The sequence below is a fragment of the Apus apus genome, chromosome 11, assembly GCF_020740795.1.
Source record: "Apus apus isolate bApuApu2 chromosome 11, bApuApu2.pri.cur, whole genome shotgun sequence".
Taxonomy (NCBI): Eukaryota; Metazoa; Chordata; class Aves; order Apodiformes; family Apodidae; genus Apus; species Apus apus.
Genome location: NC_067292.1, coordinates 1,026,913 through 1,044,050, shown reverse-complemented (window position 1 = coordinate 1,044,050; position 17,138 = coordinate 1,026,913). Strand labels below are relative to the sequence as shown.

The following is a 17,138-nucleotide window of genomic DNA, read 5'->3' as shown; positions in this document are numbered from 1 at the left end:
AAGGAGCAGACAGGGATCCTGCCCTGGGAGCCTGTCCCAGGCTTTGGGGATCAGCACTTCCACAGCTCGGATCCTGCTCACTGTTTCCACCACAGGCTCCACTGCAGTTTCCCCTTTCGGGCCCATAGGCCAAACTGACATGTGTAAAGGATCTAGAGAGCTTGGGCACAGAATCCCCCAGGAAGCCTGCCCAGACCCAGAATCAAACCTGCCTGTTTATCCAAAGTGAAAGGCACAAAATGTTCAAAAATCACAAAAGCAAATGAAAATGCACAAGCAGCTCAATGGTCATTTATCTACAACTTCTTTGTGCATAGAAGCCTCTCCAGCTCCCGTTTTTCTTGTGGTCAAGACAGTGTCCATGTCTTGGTCCTGGTCATGACATTGTTATAGATGTTTACCCCAGGCTGGCTGAGCCACCAGTGGGGAGGATTTTAACTCCCTTTTTCTCCACTTTTACCCTCATTCTGCGTTGCCATTCGCGCTGTGCCCTTTTTGGGACTCTGTAAAGTTCTTCACAGCCAAAAGCCCTCCCCAGGCCAACTGGCTTCAGGCATGGCTGGGTGGGACCAGTGAGCTTCCGTGGGGACAGATGCACGAGGCGGTGGTGCCCTGCTCTTTGCTCCTGTGACTGATTCCAGAGACACTTTCCCCAGTTTTGGGAATGCAGTCAGTCCTGGGGACGTGCTGTCACTCAGGAGCTCTGCCTGCCACTAGCATTCCCACTGGTCTGTGTCCTGCTGGGGGAAGCCCAGGATAATGGCACGGTGGCTGCAGGACCGCCGGGCAGCAGAAGCTGGCTCTGGACATGAGGACAGGCTGCCTTGGGCAGGCAGAGGCACTGAGATTGGGTCTTGACCATGAGGAGAATGTTCTCGTGCCACCTGCTTGTATCAGCAATGACAGCAGTCCTTGGCCACAGGTTGACCTGTCCCTGAGTCCTTAGCAGCTGCTGCAGTGCCTGGAGCATCTGGGATTTCAGGGCTGTCTAGTCTTGCCAGCCTGCAGTGAATCCCTGTGTCCCCCAAAGGCACTGGAGCCACCTGCTCCATCCCTGACCACTCCAGCTCTCATCGCTCCCCTTTCTAATCTGTTTCTGGCTTCCCTGCCCCAGACCATCTGTTTGTAGCACCTTCTCAGAAAGCCTTTGTTTCCTCTGTTACTCAGACAGGAGGTGATTCTAGCACAGTCTCATTTTTTTTCCTCTGGATGCTTCCCAAATGGTTTGGTTCTGTAGTGCCAGCACAGGAGTAGCTCACTCTCTTCTCAGGGGAAACTGTCCATGGAATGGCTTCAGCTGCAGCTCCAGGTCTGCCTCATGCTGCTTCCCTTTGCTTCATTAACAAAGGAATTTTTTACTCAGGTAACATTTGCAGAGTCAGCTCTCCAAAGAGCTGCTGTCCAGGTGCTCCTCACCTCCTTTCAGGGAGGGATTTTTTGTGAAATTGGGGCAAATAAGACTAGGCCGTGGCACACTGGAGGGTGGTCACCCCTCCTTGCGTTGCTGTCACTTCAGAAAGTGCAAAGCAGACAGTGGGGTTGCCACGAGGAAATGTTACCTGCAGTGGAATGACAGAATCACAGAATGGTTTGGGTTGGAAAAGACCTTTTGGATCATCAAGTCCAACCATTAACGCAGCACTGCCAAAGCCACCATTAACTCATGCCCCTCAGCACCACATCTACATGGCTTTGAAATCCCTACAGAGTTGGGGGCTCCACCACTGCCCTGGGCAGCCTGGGCCAGGGCCTGACAGCCCTTTCTGGGAAATATATTGTTCCAAAAAGATCCAATCTAAACTTCCCCTGGCACAACTTGAGGCAGTTTCATCCTGTTCTATCGCTTGTTCCCTGGGAGAAGAGCCTGACCCCCATCTCACTCCAACCTCCTCTCAGGCACTTGATAGTGAAGTGATTTCAGCGAAGTCCTCTGGAAGATTTTTAGCTACAAGAGTGGAGGACGCGGCCTGTGTGAGCTCCGGGCACAGGCAGTGGAGGAACTCTGCAGCAGCAGGGCCGGGACGTGCCCAGCGGCCTCGGCAGCCCGCGCTGAGCAGAACAGATCCGTGCTGCGCTGGTTCTGCAGCACACAAGCAGCCAGAACCGTTCCCAGGGATGATTGTACCTACTGGGAAGGAAGGAAGACAAAACCCCGTGCTGGAAGCACGGAAACAGTGCCAGTGACCGAGCAGCCAGCCAGCGGCAGCCTGTGGCGGGTGGCTTAGGGAAACCATCCCGTGCCCCACTGTTCTGGCTTGCAGGGTACAGCGAGGTTCCGGAAACTGCCGAGTCTTTCTGGAGGGTGACTTCGCCAGGATCTGAGAGTGGACTGGCACAGGAGGTGGCTGCAGGAGGGGCAGAAGCCACCCGCTCTGTGACACAGTCCCGCGGGGAAACCGGAGCCTCTGCGTGCCGGCCGAACGCGCCAGCTGCTCTCAGCTCCTTCCTCCTCCATTTTTCACAGCTTAAGCATTTGGTGGCACCTCCATTCACTGACACAGCGAGCCCTCCAGCCTCCCGATCCCGTCCCCACTTCCCAAGCAGATTTTTATCACCTTGGAAAAGTGATTTTACATCTGTGGGGGTGACCTGTCCTCACCTCCTCCCCCTTCTCACACCTGTTTAGTCAGGGAAGGGGCTCCCACGCCCCTCCCTGCCTCAGCTCTCCAGCAGTGCACGGTCATAGAATCATAGGATCACAGAATCCCAGGGGTTGGAAGGGACCTCGAAAGATCATCTAGTCCAACCCCCCTGCCAGAGCAGGGTCACCTAGAGTGCATCACGTTACCCAGCCCTGAGGTACTGCTTTCCTGTGGCACACGCCACTTGTTTCACCTCATCACAAGGCACCAGTGACGCCCCTTCCACATTTCTACTCGGGTCTCCTCAGAAATACCGGCTTCTTTATTTGAGACAGGATGAATCACAGGTTGTTTGGACCAGACTCTGTGCGCTGGGAGGCAGGAGGGCACAGGCCAAGCCCCGGCCGGCGGCTGCCGACGGAGGCGGTGCCGCCCCAGCCCCGCAGCCCCGGGGCTCTCCCGCCGCCCCCCGGGTCCCCCCGTTCCAGACGTTTCTGCGCCCCCCGCCCCGGCGCTCCCGCCCCCGCCCTCCCCGCGCATGCGCGCCGGGGCTCAGGCAGCGGAGGGAGGGGGCTCGCGCCGCGGGCTCCCCCGCGCAGGCGCGCAGGGCCCGGCCGCGGGCTGTTCCTTGGCGCGGCTCCCCGCCCGCCGGGACGCACGCGCTGGCGGCGGCGCTGGGGCTCCTCGTCTGCGCCCCCTCCCCGGCGCCCGCGCAGGCGCAGAGCGGTGCCGGAGGGGGCGGTCGGGCGCGTTCCGTTGGCAGCAGCCGGTTCCTGTCAGCGGCGGCGGGTGGCGGTGCCCGGTCCCGACAGCGAGCGGAGCCCCCGGCCTGGCCCGACCCGGTCCGACTCGCTGCCCCGACGCGCGGAGCGCCGCGCTCTCGCTTGCCGGTGTCTCCCCTCCCCACCCCGGGGCGGCGGAGGCTGCACCCCCCCCCCTCCCGGCCCGGCCCCCTCCTCCCGCCGCCCCCCTCGCCCCTGCCGGGCCGCGGAGCTGCGATGCCCTCGGACTTCATCTCTCTGCTCAGCGCCGACCTCGACCTCGAGTCCCCCAAGTCCCTCTACTCCAAGGGTGAGTGTTGCACCGGGCCGGGGGGGGGGGCGGGGGACGCCGTGCCCGCCCCGTTAACCCTCGCTAGCGGCGGGCTCTGCCGCCCGGGCCCGCACCCCGGGCCGTTCCTGCTTCCCTCTCCTCCTCCCGGGGTCGGCGGGAGCTTCGCCCGCCCCGAGGGCCCCCGGCGTCCCGCTGCCGGCCTGCGGGCCGCGCCGGGATGCTCGGCCGCTGACGCCCCGCCGCGAGGGGCCCCGCGGTCCGCACGGGGGCTGAGCCCGGCTCCCCCGGCCGCATTCCTGGCCCGGCCGCGGCGGCCTCAAGAATGTGTCCCGACAGGTTCCTGCGCTCGGGGCCCGGCGGCGGCCCCCGCGGGAGCGGCGCCGCGGCGGGGGGCTCCTTCCTTCTTTCCTGCCCGCCTTCCCGGCCTGCCGGCGCTGGGTCGGGAATGCGGCCGCGGCCCCGCTCGCCGCCCGGTTTCTCTCGCCGTTCGGCGGCGCATCCGCAGGGATGCGGGCCCGGGCCCCCCGGCGTCCAGCGTTGGCCCCGGGGGGGGGATACGGAGGCTTCGGCCAGGAGTTGTGACGCGAAGTAGCGGGGCAGGGAGAGTGCGAGCGGAGGGAGATTTCCCGAAAGCTGCTCGGGAAGTTCCTCGGAAGAAGGTTTCGGTGGCACAAGCAACCTCGGAGAGGACGGGAACGTTCAGATTTGGGTTAGAAACGGGCAAAGGGCCCGAGCAGCGGCAGGGGCCGGTGTTCATCGGGGCGGGGGTGACGGTACCGGTACCGGTGAGCTCAGCCCATCCCAGGCGTGAGCTCCGTCCGTCGGGGCCTGGGGAGGCAGCGGGGGAACGGGGCATCGTTGGGAAGACGAGACCGAGAGGGAAAGTAGGAAATGCTGGGAGTAAACGAACCGAACGCCTCTTTTCCCATCGCCGGAATTCTGGATTTGACAAGTGCACGGCAGGAAGGACGGGGCTGTGAGCGGGGGGTTACCTGCCGCGGGGCTTCTCGGCTCCTTTGATTGAAAAGGCTCAGAAGTCGCTACAAGTAGCTTGCTAAGCACAGTGCAGCGGGGGGAGTGCTTTTGGGGTGTGTGCTGAAAGGCGTGAAAAAGTGTTCTGTTACCCTGAAGTGAATGTAGAGTTTAATTATTGCAGGAAATATTGTCGTATTTTTTTTTTTTTCATAAGAATTTTTGGAACTAATTGTAATATGCTCATTAACTCTGAGCTGTGTGTGGTTAGTGCTGAAGCTAAAAGGAATGAAAACACTTTAAAGAGTCAAAGCCCATCTTTGAAGCTCTCCAACTGCCCTAAGTCATTGTCTCACAGTTTAGAGAGCTTAAAGTTATCACCAGTGTGTAACAGTTGGTACATTTTTTGAAGCTGTGACACCAGGAGTTTCAGGCTCTCCTCTTACCCGAGATGTGTGTATTCCAGTTGGTTTCACTCCTAGTGAGGACAAGAGAAAGGAACAATTACTTGTAACCCAGGCAGTTTGGTTAAAAAAAATACAGGTGACAAAACCCCATCAAAATGATCATTTATTGTACTGGCAATTTGAAAAGTGTGTGCTAAGTAATTTGTAAAACATGTAAAATAAAAAGGTTCCACATAAGCTGTGAAATTTCTTCAAGGACTCGTGCTCAGTTGAGCAGAACTTGTGAACTCAACAGTCTTACTGGGAATTCTCAACATTATTTTTTTTTTATATTTAAGGGAATGGTTGAGTGTCTGTTTCAGATAGGAAAAGGATCTCACACTGATGAATCAGGAGTGTATTTTTCCTTCTGGTGGCGTTGCTGCGGGTTCAGGGCTAGACAAGGGCCGGAGAGGGCCAGTGGGTGTGCGGGCCTGGCTGTGGGGAGCTGCTGGAGCCAAGGAAGATGGCAAGTGACTGAGGTGTATGAAGCAGTGCATGGTTATAAAGACCTTAAAGCAGGGCTCGCTTTCCATGTTTTGTCGTAATGAAAGATCAAGGAGATGTTAAATCCAAATGCAGTTTACCTTAAAATTTAGAACAAATGAATAAACTTTTACGGAATGAATAATTCAGTGATCCTCTTTACTGGGAGGTGCGTTAGTACCCATTCTAGCTGGATTTAGGAGCAGGTATTAGTCGTTATCTGATTAATCAGAACACACTTCAGTGTGCTTTTTTTTTTTTCTTCTTTTCCTAGATAGATATGGATAAACTTATCCCGTGGACAAGTGCTCTGGATCAGAGAGCATGAATACAACTGATGAGATAAAGGGAAAGGTCTGAACACAGCAAGAAAGCCACAAATATGCATGTGTGATGAGGGTGTGTTGGGAGTGTGTGGTTGCTCCTGACTGCTCCCCTTCCAGCAGCAGGGCTGCCCGGGCTAGGACCCGGCTGGCAGGTTGAACTGGGGCCAGTCACTTTTCCTCTGAATCACATTCCTGAGTGTGTCGGGGTGGTTGTGGTTTTTTGATACCCGCCTTGTCAGCCCCGTGATGCCGATTGCTGCTGTGTTTTGGAAACAGAGAGATTATGAAGGCAAGAGAAGCCCTGAGATTGGGGGAATCTTGGAATTAACCGTGGTTTGCTGACATACACACTTTAGTTTATTGAAATTAAAGAATATTAGTGTACTGATTAAAATATGCTTGCCTGCTGTTAAGAGGAAAGTTACTATTTTTGAAAACGCAGTGAATCGAGATGTCACTTACCATAGTGCAATTTGTTCTGGATGAGTTTGTCCCATCATCCATCTGCCTCCACCCTGCGTGCTGAAGTTTTGGCTTGCGTGGCCATTTTATTTAAAATTATTTGTTTTCATGTTCCTTTACAAATGTTAAGCCAGCCTCCTAAAAACCCACACACCTAAGGTGAAAGGGCAGTATAGACAAAGGGAGAATCACTGATTGAAAATTTGGTCTGGTAATTCATTTGAGTTAGTTCTTTTCATTTATGCATAGCTTGGGAAAGATATTATTTTTCTTTGAGTATCGAAATCTTCCAGTTTTTACTGGTCTAAGTGTGGTTTCACGAGCACTTCCAGCCGGTATGAATTTCCAGTGTTAAAGAACTCCTGTCCCCTCTCTTTTCCTTGCTGCTCCACTCATGTCAACACTTACCTGGCCATGCAGTGAACTGGACTGGGGAGCTGATCCCATTAAAATCAACTTAGCTTTTCCCTTCTTCCTTCTCAGCCAGCCCCCCAACACTGAAAAGGAAAAGAGAAATGTTGATTTTTAACGAGGTGAGTGTCCTGGTTGTGTTTGCTGTGGGTCTTGCTGAATGGCGTGTGCTGACTCAAGGTAAGGACATGTGAGAACTAGCAGTGGGAAGGGTGGGACTGTTTCTTTCAGCAGCAGTGCCAGCTTATATTGGCTTAAAATGATAGTGAAACTGTAATTCAATTGCAGGCTTCTGGGATGTGGCTGTTTATAGCTTTTAAAAAATAGAGGAATGTGAAGTGTTGATTCCAAGGCCTATTGCTGATGCTCATCCCCACAGCTCCTGAGGAGCTAACTAGTGCTAAGGACAAAACCTCATTTTTAATGTGTAATCAGTATTAAAAAAAGGTATGTGCTTTGTAACCATTGTAGAAGGATGGGATGTCCTAATAAGAAGATAAATTATATACACAAATGTATGTATTTTTGAATGCTGAAAATGTTTAGAATGTAATAGGTTTAATTCCCATCTTTACATAACATACTGTCCTTTTTGAAATAAAAGAACCCAAATGTGCATACAAATTAGTAATGTGGTAGAAAAATCACTGGGGCATAAAAATTAAAACCTTGAGGCGAGCTGTTCTGTGGCTGAATATCATATGTAGCATTCAAATATAGCATAGTCAGCAGAGGTGAAAAATTGTAATTGAAGTAGTTCCTCAGGTTTCAGGTGCTCCATCTGAACTGGTTGGGTGTGTGATTAATTTAGCTAACACATTCATTTTGAACAATGGCAAAGAAATGTGGGTACTAATGAAGTTGTGGTTTTTGCACTGCGGCAAGGAGAACTTTTTAGTAGTCTCTCTCCCTCCCCCTTCTGCTTTACCCAGCTGAGTAACTGTAAAACTGTGACACTTCCTGGAACTTGGAAGCAACAAGGAAGATGATAGTGGGCTCCTAAACAGCTCTTGTGGCCTAAAAATGTCGTTTAGTTAAAACACAATTTTCCGCCATGCTTGAATGTTCAGTGACAATGATCTACTTGTGTTCACTGAGAGTGCTTGATACAACACGTGGGTTTTACTGATTTTGATTTTCCTACCAGAACCTTTTTCTTTCCATGATCCAAGGGATAACTCTAGTGACAGTGACTAAATTATCAAAGAGGGATGGAACAAATGCTTTATGGAAATACTAGTTTTGAACTTTAAAACTACTGCTATTAGTTTTGAACTTTAGAACTACTACTAGCAGTTTTTAGGAACAGAAGAAATACTGACCTTCTTTTGATAATAATGCTTAGCTTCTTTTTGTATCTGATAGAAGGTGCTGTGCTGGGTGAGCAGCGCCGAGTGTTACGTGAGGCTGTGGACATCTGCCTGTTGCAGCTCTTCCAGCTGCCCCCAGGACATTCTGACTTAAGTCAACTGAAATGGATTCTACCAGAGTTCCTTAAATTCTGTGTCAGCCTTGTAAATGTCCATTTCTGCTTGGAATCTTACTGGTTTATTTGCTTTAAAATAGAACTCTGGGATATGTTGCTGCAAGGTGATTGTGTGATGCTGGATATAGGGGAAAGGATTTTTAATTCACAGCTTTTCATGCTCTAATTTGAATATTCCAGTGACAGAGCTGTTCAAACAGACCCTTTTTTCCCTGCTGTCTGTTCTCACCCATGTTCTGTTCTCTGAATTGTGCCAGCACAATTGTTTTTTTGTGGCTACAAGATGAATGGGATTGGGAAACCAACCTAGAATGAGTATATTGTACTTCTGATAGGATTGTCTAACATTGCTCTGCTCCCTGGTCTAGTTTACTGTGCAGTTGCACAAGTAGTGGTGTCAGGACAAGAAAGGGGGTATCGAGGACTGGGGTTCAGTGGTTGAGGAGTTAGCAGATGAGGCAGAACTGCTAAACTGGCTCTGCCACGAGGGGAGATGCACCTCACCTTGTGCCTTCTGTTGTGTTTGCTGTGCTTGTGCTCCTGTGCCGAGACCAGGGAAACCAGGCTTGCTGCCTGGGGTGGGTTCTTGGGCATCAGTGAGGGAATCCATTTCTGGAGTTTGGGAAACTGGGCAGGACATCACAGCACCTCTGCTGCTGGAGGAGTGTGGAACATGGATGTGAGGTTATGCCACCCGGCATCCCTTACCTTTTTTCTGGAAAGTTCTTTGTGCAGTTTTGACACTTGCTCCAGTAGAGATCTGAGAATCTTGAGAATACACAGATGTTGGGAGTCAAGAGCACTTGTATTTCAGTTCAAGACCTACAAGTTTGAAATCCATTGTAGCTACTTGGGGGAATCCATAGGATTATTTATTATAGGCAAGAAGTGCATTTTTTATCACACTCCCCAGATTGTAGGTTAAGATTTTTCAATTTTTATAAAGCATTTGATCTTTATTTCCACAGTATAGTTACCTTTTGAGGTCTGTTAGCTAAAAGTGATTGTCAGCCTGAAACCTTGATCTGATTTTTGCACTGGTACACAGCCTACTGAGTTTTATGGGGCAATTCCTTCTTTTATGTTAGAGAAAATGAAAGACTAGTCATGTTTTTTTTGGCACAAAAAGGCAGTGGTCTGAAATAATTTTGAAGTTTAGGTATGCTGGTAACCCCTAGCAGGGATTGATGAGTGGCCAAAGTGCAGGTGAAGTCAGGTATGTCTGTGGTCATGTCTGTGCAGTTTATCACCTTTGTTATCTTCTCTGAGTTTATGTAAACTGATGAGGCTGAATATTCAGACAGTTTGGGTTTTCTTGTCAGCAAGAGCAGCAATGATTTTAGGAACTGACTGAAACGAACTCCCAGATCTAACTTTGAACTGTGTTGTAATAGTGGATTCTGATGGGCACATAGTAAAATCTTAAGAAACTGCTATTTCCAAAAGCTTGCAGTGCTTCAGCAGTGTTTGAAATGTAAATGCTCAACATCAGTTATCTTATTAACTGTGTAGTTCTAAGCGATCTGTGTGGTGAGTATCACTGCACCAGAGTGAGAGGAATGTTTTCACCATTTACATAAATATGCTGTGAAGAATCATTCACCGATTCCCCTTGATTACATGTCCCTCCAGCAGCTGGAAAAGTTTTACAATTGCTTTGTAAAGAATTAGAAAGAATTTCATGTCACCTTACAAAGCTTATTAAACTAATGCAATATTCTAAAGTAAGGAAAAATTTTGGTTCCAAAAGCAGATGTGAGCTGTGGTGATGTTCAGGCTGCCTGACAAGCCAGAGGAAGACAGATAGACAGTGGTTCCTATGAATGTCCAGGCAAGATGGAGCATATAGGAAAGAGAGATTTAAAGACAGTCATAAAAAGTGTTCAAATATAGGAGATCCACTCCCATTTAGAAAAACTGATGTGACAAGCCAGTTGTTTCAGTTACTTATTGTTTAGAGGCCTGTTTGGTGGGGGCTTTTTTTTTTTTTTTTTTTTTTGTACCAGTTCATTCAGCAGGAGAATCTTTTATGTTTGGATAGTAGCACTGCAGAGTGATTGGAACAGAAGGAGCTGCAGAGTTTCGGGTAGAAAAGGAGCATCTGGAATCCTACTCGGTTCTTTTTTTTGCCTTTGAACAGCTTTTACTGTTGGGACATTTTTGAGTTCCCACATCAGAAATTCTCATGCTCAGTGTTAAGTTGCAGTCATATTCTTATTGGCGCACTAAGTCAGCTTTCTCCTTTAAGGATGTAGCCATTTATTTTCCTGAAATCCATAGGAAATGTGCACTGAGATTTTGTGTTCTGTTGTCAGTTTTGCTGAGGATACCTACCAGGTTCAAAACCTCTTGGGAGGAGTGACTGCCCTATTGCTCTCTCAAGAAAGGGGGTTACACTTCTTTATCAAGAGCGTGTTCCTTTGGAAGTGACTTTCAGGGCATTCCTGGAGTTCTGTGCTGCAGACACACTTGGCATGGTCAGCAGTTTTGAACTCCTCTCTGCATTTGTTAGGGATAGAGGAAGAACTTCTATCACCTTGTCTGTAAGTGTATTTGTGTGAGTGTGATCAGTGTCTGTCCTGAGCCTGTTTGCAGATTTTCTCTGGGAGTAAATCTTGTTTTTCTTTAAGGGCATCTGAATTCTAGACCGGACCATCTGCCTCGCCTTGAAACTTGAACCACCCATGGAATGAAGTTGCTCTTCAATTAGATGGGGAAATAATTTGGTTTCTTATTTTGTGGTCTGAAAGGGTTCAGTTTAAGCTTCAGTAATTCAGTTATTTGCCACCAGTTAAGTTAAAAAGGTGCTTTTGGAGGTGTGGTAGCAAGGAAGGGATTATATTGTTTAGAGTAAATTTAAGTCCTCCTTGCCATGCAGGTGTTTCAATACAATACTACAATAGTAAGAGAATTAATTTAGGAAGATTAGTGCCTTTCTGCACCTGAGCCAAGGAATCTAAAGGCTTTATTTTTACTGAATTCAGCTTTTAGAGGAATGACAGCTGAAGTACTCTGGGTGTTTGAAGCCAACACTTTATATACTGGGATATTAGTTAGCTGTTGAAGAAACTCTTGAGTGCATGTTTTTTCCCCCTTCAGAAGTCCAATAAGGAACAACAATCAAGCTGAAGAGATGTTTACGTGTAACAGCAGGTGACTCTTGAGAAGCTGGTCAGCAGACTGCAGTAGCTCAGTGTATTGGTAGTGGGGAACAGACTTTGACAAGGGATGCTGGAATCCCCAGGAGCTTTTAGCAGGTATGCTGTGTCCATCCAGATATGACCTTATCGGTACACTAGCCAGTTATCCCCACAGACTCTTAACCCTCTGCGGATGTACCTTCCCTTATATTGTCTTTCCTTGGATCAGTGTGAAGCTTTAGCATGTACAAGGTGTTGCACAGTTTGACTGTAGATACAAAACTGAAAGAGGTTTGAATGAAGGAGATGGGACTGTGAAAGCCACAAATGGCGTGGCACAAATAAACAGCCATGCCTTATTTATTCTATTTTGTGGCTCCAGAGACAGAAGATGCTCAGTGCAATGATCAGGCAGCAACTAAAAATAAAGTACAGATTTTTCTTCTTTTTTCTGTGTACCTCATTTACTTGTAGAAACAGCTGATAAATGTTTTTGGTTGGTAAAAGGATAAATGAATCACAAAGCTGTTAGATTTATAGAGGATGTATCTGTTTAGGGAAGCCTGTCAGCTCGGGGGTTAGTCTGTAGCCGATTGTCAGAATTTGGAAGGTATTCTAGCAGAAATACTCTTCTGAACTTACTGGTTCTGGTAAACTTTACCTTATAGTCTGATGCTACCAGAGAAAATATATGGGCTAATCAATATTTAGCTTGAATTGTTGTGAACATTCTTAAGTTTGGCAGTTCCAGAGCAGTTCCAGCACTGTCGTTGCTGCTCTCCCTCCAATTCCACTGGAGTTTTAGCTCTGTAGTACATAAAGGAATCTTTTATCCGTGTTTTGCTGTGAAATGGTTGGCTTAGGTTCCCACTTGTCTCCTGAGAGTCAAGTATGAACATATTTGGAGCAGAACTTGCTTAATAGTTTCAAAACCTGTTTTTACAAACAACTTGCATCTTTATTTCCTTGAGGAGTTCCTTCCAGGTGCAGTATTTATCACCAGGTTTGCATGTGCTCCAGAATGCACCTCTCTGGCTGCATGGATATGTTTCGGCAGTCAGGGTGAGCCTTGGTGTCCAGCAGTACTGGAATTCCAAGGGCTTGTAGGTGGAGAGCCTGAGCTGGAACCGTAGCACCTTGTGCTTGATAAAAGCTTATTGTGAACAAATGCTGTCCACAACACATGTTGTATCATTCAGGCTCACTAAAAAGGATTTTATTTATAACTTTCTTTGTCCCTTTCCTCTTGTTCCTGATTTCCGTCACCAGCGTGTTTGGAGGAGCTGCTGCTGGTGCTGACCATGGCAGAGCTGAGCAGGCAGTCTGAGGCTCGTGTGCCATGCTCCTTTGTGCCTTGTGACTGTATGAACTGTGTGTGCAGCCCCCGGGCTGGCAGGGCTCTCAGGTTTTTACCAGTGAGGCAGTTTTACCTCCTAATCTGGGATGTTGCGATACCAGAGAGAGAAACTGGTGAGAGCGGAGTCTGGGGCTCCAATGCCTTCACACAACACTCCTCTTTCACCGACCTGGTTAGTCAGTTTATTGGCAGTGATGTTACAGATGTCAGACTTTCAGCTGTGCCAAGGAGTATTGTTTGTTAAACATTACTTCATGTTTGTTTTTAAAATATGTTTATCATCAAACATAGTACTTGAATTGTAACTAGAAACCAAAATGGTGGTAGGAAGCATAAATACTTCTCAGTTTTGGGGAGACGGAAGAAAATACCTTTTAACATCATTATCTTACTAAAATGAGTACAAGGAGGGAGGTGTGAAGATGGTTTGTGGGCTCAAGGTTCTAGATGTCATGGTGGGAGTTACTGGGACATGTTAAGTCTCCTGAATGCAGCCTCTACACCCAGCTTTCTGAGGACATACTGAACCCGAGAGATGGTGGCATGGGGTTGAAAGTCTGTCTGAATACCTGTGGGCTTTTGTTCTTCAGGGTTAGGTATTGTGGTATAGCCTCAAAAGAAAGAAGTGCATTTATTTGTTATTGCTGGTGTTGCTGTTCTTGTTCTATGGAAAATGTAAGAGATGGCAAAAATGGTGCAAACCTGAAAAGGCTGAGAAAAGTTATTCTGAGCCAGCAGTAATTAGAGGCTCAGGTGGACTTCTGTGTGTCCCTTGGACATTGTGTTGCACCTGTGGAGCTAGCATAACTGGGTGGAGCACCCCATTCCCTTGGTTTTTGGTGAATTTGGATTTTGAAACAGCAGCAATGTTTTAAAGTGGCTGATAAATAGCTGTTATTAGTATTCTTTGGTCATAGGGTACTTGTGTTTCCTTGAGCATTTGTGAAATGAAGTCACTGTAGTGACAGAATGTGAAGATGGGGAGAAAACAACTATTCTTTAAAATTCAGTTCAGTATAGAATAATAAATGAAGAAATGCCATTGAAACAACTGTGTGTAACAGTGTTATATGGCAAAGTGAGGTTGTTTTAATTCCTTAATTGAATTTTCATACCTATCGTAATTGGATTCTTTCCAAACATAAGCTTAGCGTGGTTTCCTGTGTGCTGGAAGATTAAAACATGGCAACATTGGATTTATTTCTTTTATAATTCTTAAGGTGTTGTGAATGGATTGTTTTGTTTAAATTTCCTTTCCCCCCTCTCCCATTTTAGCTTGTTTGAGAGAAATGTGCATCTTTAAATACTGCTCCTCAAATGCGGTGATGCCTTTCAGATGAAGGGTTTAACTGCACGGTGAAGCAATGCCCTGGCAGGTCCGTGTCCATACAGTTCTGTCAGTCCCTGCCCACTGGAATTCTAGGAGTTCTTGGGTTTTTGTCTGGAGTTTACAGCTGCACAGGGTAGACTGTTCAGTAAGTCATTAGAGGTCCATTTCTTGAAGTGACAATTACTAAATAATGTTATTCTCTCTTTCTGAGATGTGTAAAATTGGATGCAAACAAGACACAGGATTTATACTGTCTGTCTACATTTATAAAAGTACTCTTTGAGCTGTGAATAGGGATGACTGAAACACAGCCAGGAAAGCTTTATTTGATATCTGGATGAATGCCATAAATAGAATTCAGCTAACACATGCCTTTGTCAGTTGTTGAAATTCAACTTTAAAAGGATTAATTTCTCAACCCTACCCTGCTGTGCAGAATCCTGAATATTGAGATTAACAGCTTTTCTGAAGGTTAGTGGAATCCTGCAGGAACTTATTTTTGTTCAGTTATTAATTGCTTGCAAAATTACCTCCTTAATACTAGCATTTTTGGTACTAATACTTGAGCTCTCAAAAAAAAAAGCAAGAAAGAACTTTTAGCTTCCATTTTTATCTTTAAATACAAGAAACAATTGTATTACAGTTGTGATAAAATTTTAGTGACTTTAGTGGTTAATAATATATTACTTATATTATCTTTCTTTAAAACAGAAGTGGCTATCCTAGCAAACTCTGCTCTCTTCTTCACTGACATCTCCGATGTCCATTTCAGTGTTGGAGCAGCAGGGTTTGGATTTGCCAGTGACCAGTGTTCCCTCCTCAACACGGAGCGTTCACATCCTCTGCTGATTGTCTTCAGAGTGGAGTTCCACCAACATCAACTGTGTGATCATCAAGTTTCCTAGTGCAGGCAGAACCATGGCATCTGCCTTTCCCTGTGTGCTCGTGAATCATGTTGATTTAGGGTTTGCTGCTTTTGTTTGAAGCCAGAGAGAACTGGAAGGAAGATTTTCTGTTTGGCTGTGTAAAACATCCTTGTATACACTGCAGTTTCTTTGAAAACCTGCCACTGTTGCTCTAGCAGCAGTAGCGTTCTGCCAGGACTGGCAATAGTGGCAGCACTGGCGGGAAGACTTGCTTCCAGCGTTCTACTGCTTTGCCGTCTACAGGTACTCTGAATGCAGCGTGGCAGATAAGGAGGGAGGGAATAGTAGTTTGTTTCTATACTATACATAGTAGTTTGTTGTCTACAGTTCGTTTGTAGTGTCCTTTCTCTAGAGGTGCTACTGAAATGAAAGCACCAGTACAATGTCAGGAAGCCTGCCAAGCGCCTGGCTGACATATCTTCATTTGAGAGCTGTGTGAAAAATAATGGTGCAGGTAGTGCTGGGGAGCTCAGGATAGGTTTCTGTGTAGAGGAACAGAGGGAAGTGGGCTTCACCTATGTGAGTTTACACTGGCAGTTTGAGTCTGATGTTTAATCACATTATTCTAAGATATACTCAAAGACATGAAATAAAAGCATTGGTTTAGTAAGTGTTATCTAGTGGTTTGAGACCAAGACAAATTCAGTTGTGTCCTTCTGGCTGGGGAGCCTCAAGGGCTACGTCCCTACAGCTCAGCTTCTGCATTTGCAAAAAGAGAAGTAATCAGACAAACACCTTTTGTAAAATGTTTTAAGGTGTCTGCATTGAGACAATTAAAGATTATGTTTTGTCCTTTTGCTACCTTCATTAAATGGAACTTTTTTCTTCTCTTTGCCTTTTGCCATGCAGTTATGCAACAACTATTTTTCCTTTTCTGAACAGTTGCTACATCCTTCTTACCTGTCCTCAAGTAGAGTCTTCCTTCTTGCTCCCTGTGAAACGTAAACCTGTCTTCAAGGCTGTTCTTATTTTAACTACTTACTGCTAAGCAAACCTGTGCTAAGCCTACTGAAGTTGCAAAGATGTTAGGAATGCAGAAATTATGATAGTCTGTAATATATCATAAATCCTCTTTTGACAGGTACAGATCAAAAGCTGTTTTACTCTTTTTTTTGTCTGTCTCTCCTTCTATATCTCTTTTGTAACTTTGCTGTATAAAATCCCTGCGGTACCTTAAGCAGACTTGCTGTTGTCTGCAGTTGTTGAGTGAGTCTCACTTCTGCAAGTGAGAGTTTGAATCTCTCTTTGGAGAGTTCTCTATGGAGAACTCAAAAAAGCCAACCAAGGAAACAAAAACGGAAGGAAAAAACCCAACCCAAACCCCCAACAACAAAAAACCACCACACTAGAGTAGAAAGTACTTCAGCGGTCACAGATCTGTCTGGCCTGTGCTTGACTCTGTCTGTTTCTCTTCTGTTTTTGTGCACTAGGCTCTCTTGTCTTTCTTCTACTTGCCTTTCTCTGATTCTCAAAACATCCTCTGTCATGCTCCTTGCCAAGCCCTCGGAGCCCTGCTTTGGCTGCCCCCAACACAGTCCCAGGCCTGTCCCCCTCCAGCCCCTTGGCATCCTACCGTCTGATGTAGCAGCCACTCCTCAAGCCTGCTGCTGGCTCTGAGCAAATTCTGATTCCACAAAGGTGCAGTTATGTATTCTCAGTGTAGCTATAGTAATGTTTCATCTTGCTGAGACAAAAAAGCAATAGACTGTCTATATTTGCCCTGCAGAATTTACTCCAGTAGGTCCTGATGTTACTCCCTCGGTTCAGTCTGGATGAGGAAAGAACAGTCCCTGCACCGTGGATTGGTTCTAGTGCCTGTTCTACTGGAGGGTGGTCTGAGGTTTCTGAAACCTGTTCTCTTGTGCTGTAATAACCACGCTTGTTCTGCAGATCCCAGGGAAAGCATTTGCTGGAGAACCTGTTTGTCTGTGGTGGGAGCCATGAGGAGGGCTGAGAACAGGGGGCTCCTCAGCTGGCTGGTACAGGTCCTTCCTGACAGGCCTAAGAGTTTGCGTCAAAGTATTCCCACACCCAGGCTTTTGTGTACAGAAAATCCACGGGGGTCACATGGCTGGAATATGGGCATAATTATCTTTTCCTTCACAGAGTTTCTTTAATTTGCTGAGAGTGTGTGCTCTGCTTTGCTTTTCTCACCTACCTC

At 47.2% G+C, this 17,138-nt stretch overlaps 1 protein-coding gene across 4 annotated transcripts in view; it reads left to right on the top strand.

Moving 5' to 3' along the window:
• The first annotated feature begins 3,247 nt into the window (after window positions 1-3,247).
• The window catches only part of NFAT5 (nuclear factor of activated T cells 5), a 62,126-nt gene continuing 48,235 nt past the window's right edge, over window positions 3,248-17,138 (top strand). For 3 of the 4 annotated variants that reach the window (XM_051629825.1, XM_051629826.1, XM_051629824.1), the window contains exon 1: window positions 3,248-3,653. In XM_051629825.1, coding sequence (XP_051485785.1) covers window positions 3,581-3,653 — 73 coding nt within the window. In that variant the 5' untranslated portion in view covers window positions 3,248-3,580. Of the gene's footprint in view, window positions 3,654-6,825; window positions 6,861-17,138 lie in introns of those variants that run through there. The other variant, XM_051629827.1, reaches the window with a different exon arrangement.